Source organism: Harmonia axyridis, chromosome 1 (genome assembly GCF_914767665.1).
Source record: "Harmonia axyridis chromosome 1, icHarAxyr1.1, whole genome shotgun sequence".
NCBI lineage: Eukaryota > Metazoa > Arthropoda > Insecta > Coleoptera > Coccinellidae > Harmonia > Harmonia axyridis.
The window spans coordinates 52915339-52919691 of NC_059501.1; the positions used below are offsets into that span (position 1 = coordinate 52915339).

Genomic DNA, 4353 nt, shown 5'->3' on the forward strand with positions numbered 1-4353 from the left:
CAATACATAGTTTTGAAATTGAGTAAGCTACTTTCCATAGCAAAATAAGTAGGAAAATTAAATTTATTCATATACCATCTTCATACAACTCTCATCATTTTCATGTTTCATTGCAACTCTTGCTATTGGAACTATTCTACCCTTTTTTAATTTTTCGATATGATCAAAAAAGGGTCAAGTGCATTGATTTTCTGAAAATGTATTCGAAATACCTTCCAAACTTCTTTCCTTTTGAAATTTTTAGAACCAACCGTATAAATGTCCCCCTACAAACCAAAGTTTACCTCTTTTTGCATTTTCTCTAATTTTGCATGGTGGCCTAGATATTAACTGTGGTAGGTACATTTTCAAAATGACACACTGTATAGGTACCTATATCTTCAATACATGTTATCAGATCATTTTCAATGAGGTTAGATGATAATCTGTGAGGTAGGGGAATTAAAAACACATTGTGTAGATTGTGAGTACTAACCTCGGTAATAACCAATTGATTAATTAATGATTTTTTCTATGTGTCAAATGAGGTAGGTCTTACACATAATATCCCGAATAATTCCAATAATATGTATGTTTGAGTTACAAACGATTCCAACATTATACTGGAAAATATAGAAGGTACCTACATAGCAATTATTTATTTAAATTGCACCACTAGAAATTGATCAATACAGTCCTTGTCCCGCCCTCTTTCCTTCTCATAGTGTGAAGCAATAACACCTATCAATATATAATGATCAGTTCATACCACTGCGCATGAAGACTTCTTTTTATTCAATATCTCTATTTTTGATATAAAATAACTCATTTCAGTGACCATTTTACTTGAAAACGTTTGTCCATCAACACGCTGAGTTGCAATTCTTCACACTATAACGTTGAAAATGTCTATAGAACCAGTAGATTACAAAAAAGCCAAATCAATTTATGACTTCACCGTCAATAACATTAATGGCGAGCCTGTATCTTTAGAAAAATACAAGGGTCACGTTTGTATCATCGTTAACGTGGCATCAGAGTGTGGTTTCACAAAAAATCACTACGAAGAGCTAGTAGAAATCTTCGACCAATACTCTGATTCGAATGGTTTGAGAATTTTAGCTTTTCCCTGTAACCAATTTGCTGGTCAAGAACCTGGCAATAGTGCGGAAATAGTTGATTTCATTAAATCTAAAAATGTTAATTTTGATGTCTTTGAGAAGGTGAACGTTAATGGAAGCGAAGGGAGTCCCCTCTGGAAGTATTTGAAATTGAAGCAAGGGGGCGTCCTTGGTGATTTCATCAAATGGAATTTCACGAAATTCATCATTGATAAGGAGGGACAACCAGTGGAGAGGCATGGGCCCAACACTAGCCCAAAAGAACTTATAGAATCACTTGCCAAGTATTGGTAAATTATCATCATTCGAAAATAACACTCATGAAATTTAGATCGCTGGTTTTGTAGTATTCACACATAGTTTTTCATTTAATGCTGAATGTAATTTATAAAGAATATTATGTAAACATTTTTCATTCACAATTAAATTATTATTACGAGAAAAATTTGAATACAACTCTATTCTTAAACGAATAAAGATAATGAAATACAGAAACTAAAGCTACGATGTTATACAGAGCTCAAAATGTTATTGGAAAATTAGAAAACCAATGAAGTGAAGTTTTTTTGCGTACTTATTAAAAATCCTATTTAAGTTTTTTTTTCTGAAAATTTCATATGAGATTTCAAACTGTAGTTCGTGACCACATTCAGTCTTCTGAACACAAATCTACAAACAAACAGTAGTAGATTTTCTCCTTCCGATATATGCCATTCTCTATCGATAGCATGGAAATCATTGAATGAAATTTATCCATTTTGGATGAGGTCGATCCTCTTATTGAATATTATTTTAGTTTATCCTTCTTGCCATAAACTAGAAACCCTTCAAAAATTTTGCCCTTCTTGTATCTTCTTGCAACTTAGCTGAATAGAACCGAAAAAATTCGAAATAAATCTGTCAAAAACATATAAAATGTAGCTTAGAGGATTGTCACATCAACAAAAATTAATTAATTTTTCGATATGAAAGCTTCATAACTGAATTCGAATAACTCACTTCATAAGTGGAATTCATAAACAATTAAAATTTCAGTGGAATCTAATGACTAGATTCTGAGATATCGAAATTTTAAATCAAAAAATGATTTCGATCACCTAATTATACGATAATTATTCGATAAATTCTGCTCGACTATTCATTAAACTATTTCGTAACAGGTTTAGAAATCTCAGTTTTAACGGATGGTAATTTGAAATTTCATACGAATAGGTGTAAATTGTACGTATTTTGTCCATTACTTCAACTGAGATATTCGAACCTTGAACCTTCCATGAAAATTTGGAATCTTTCACATTCCGATCGATAGTCATCTGAGTACACTGCGGTCACCTTGCAAGACAAAATCGATTTTGAACTCGAATTCTTCATCGCTGAGTCGAATCCAATCGTTTGATAACACTCTTAGCTCAAAATTCAGTTACTGACATTAGGACAGCATTTTATATACATAGGTATATATATTCTTCTGGAATAAGAGCGCAAAATGTTCCATTCCGCAGCAGGACAAAAGGAATTGATCTTGGGAACATTAGAAGGTTTAATTTAGGTAGGTATTAGTGGGTTGCCTTTATTAGGTGCATTCATACCAGGGCGGTCGGGAAAAAAATTCCGTCCTCTCAAAATTTCTCTGTCGGATACCATCGAAACCAAATAGTAGAAATCTTGAAGATCAGGGCAGTTGTGTTGAGAAAAGATTAGTAAACAAGGAACAATATGCAACAAATACCTTCGATTTGATTGGAAGAATATTACTTAAAAGTACTTAAAGAAGAAAGAACTGAGTTTTTTAATATTTCTCCCAAATGATACACAGCAGAAGGTGCAGAAGTAATAATCACTCAAGAACATTTGGAAAAGGCAAAAAGATTTATAAAGAACAAGAGAGCTGCTGATCCCGGAGGAATCCCAACAGAAGTGATAAAAAATTTAAACTACGTTAAATGCTGAAGGAACTCTCCAACAAGTACTGGGTGAAGCATGGGTAACTCCATAGTATAAGAAGGGCAGTAAGGCGAAATGTGAAAATTATCGGTGTACAATCAGTGACTAGTATATTCGCCAAGTTGTATGGAAAATCCTTATGGGACCTTATTCAAAAGGAATAAGAGATAAGATAAATAAAGGAGCAGACTGGTTTCAGAACAAGGCAATCCTGTATAGACCACATTGTTGCAATAAACCAACTCACTGGGAAAAAATGGCGCAACAGACAGCAACACTCATTTACTATTTGTCAACTTAAGGAAAACTTATGATAGTTGTAAGGTGAAATTTGATTACAGGGTTAATACTGAATATATTTATTGTTTATTATAAAATTGTTATATGAGGCAACGTTTCGGGCAGTACCCTTTTTCAAGCCTGTAAAATATAAAAAAAAAACATCCTTAATAAAACATCACAATGTAACTAACAATAAACGGACAATATAGATAAATTTCTTTCGATATTTTTTATATTGAATAGAGATCTAATTCCATATGTACAATTATTACCTCCTTATTTAGATAATAATAATAATAATAATAATAATAATAATAATGTTTATTCAAAGCAATCATATAAATAAACATAATAAGTTACAGAGGTCTCCATTTCAGAGAATGGATATTTATATACACAATCTATCTTTTTTCCAACAACTCATTTCGTCGAACGTTATAGTGTTATGAAGTGAGGTTATGATGTTTAATAGAGTTGGGTGTTGGTCAACTTCGATATCGATGTTTTTTTATATATTTTACAGGCTTGAAAAAGGGCACTGCCCGAAACGTTGCCTCATATGACAATTCTATAATAAACAATTAATATATTCAGTATTAACCCTGAAATCAAATTTCAACTTACAATTAAAAGTTAACAGGGTAAATAATAAATCAATAAGTTATGATAGTGTATCTTTAACTAAATTGTGGCAGGTACTCGAAAACACTTTCGTAAATCATGCACTAATAAGATTAGTACAACACCTTTATGAAAATAAAATAAAAACAAAGTAATTTCATTATTTATAATGAATTTCCAGTATTTCCACCAAGTTAGGACCGAATCCCAATCTTCAAGAACTAATGCCCGCCACTCACGAAGCGTTTCTTCCAGTGTTTGGTAGCTAGCGTCGAAGAGATTCCAGTCGGGCAGTCAAGTTCATACTCTGATTTACAGTCGTACGGCCGTGTCCCGAGCTGTCTGACTGGAATCTCTTCGACGCTAGCTACCAAACGCTGGAAGAAACGCTTCGTGAGTGGCGGGC

The 4353-nt window shown here is 32.8% G+C and overlaps 1 protein-coding gene across 1 annotated transcript; it reads left to right on the plus strand.

Moving 5' to 3' along the window:
• Positions 1-672: 672 nt before the first annotated feature.
• On the plus strand, positions 673-2607 carry LOC123686241 (probable phospholipid hydroperoxide glutathione peroxidase). The gene has a single exon (XM_045626262.1). The coding sequence runs from the start codon at positions 885-887 to the stop codon at positions 1392-1394; it is 510 nt and encodes a 169-aa protein (XP_045482218.1). The 5' UTR covers positions 673-884; the 3' UTR covers positions 1395-2607.
• The last annotated feature ends 1746 nt before the right edge of the window (positions 2608-4353 follow it).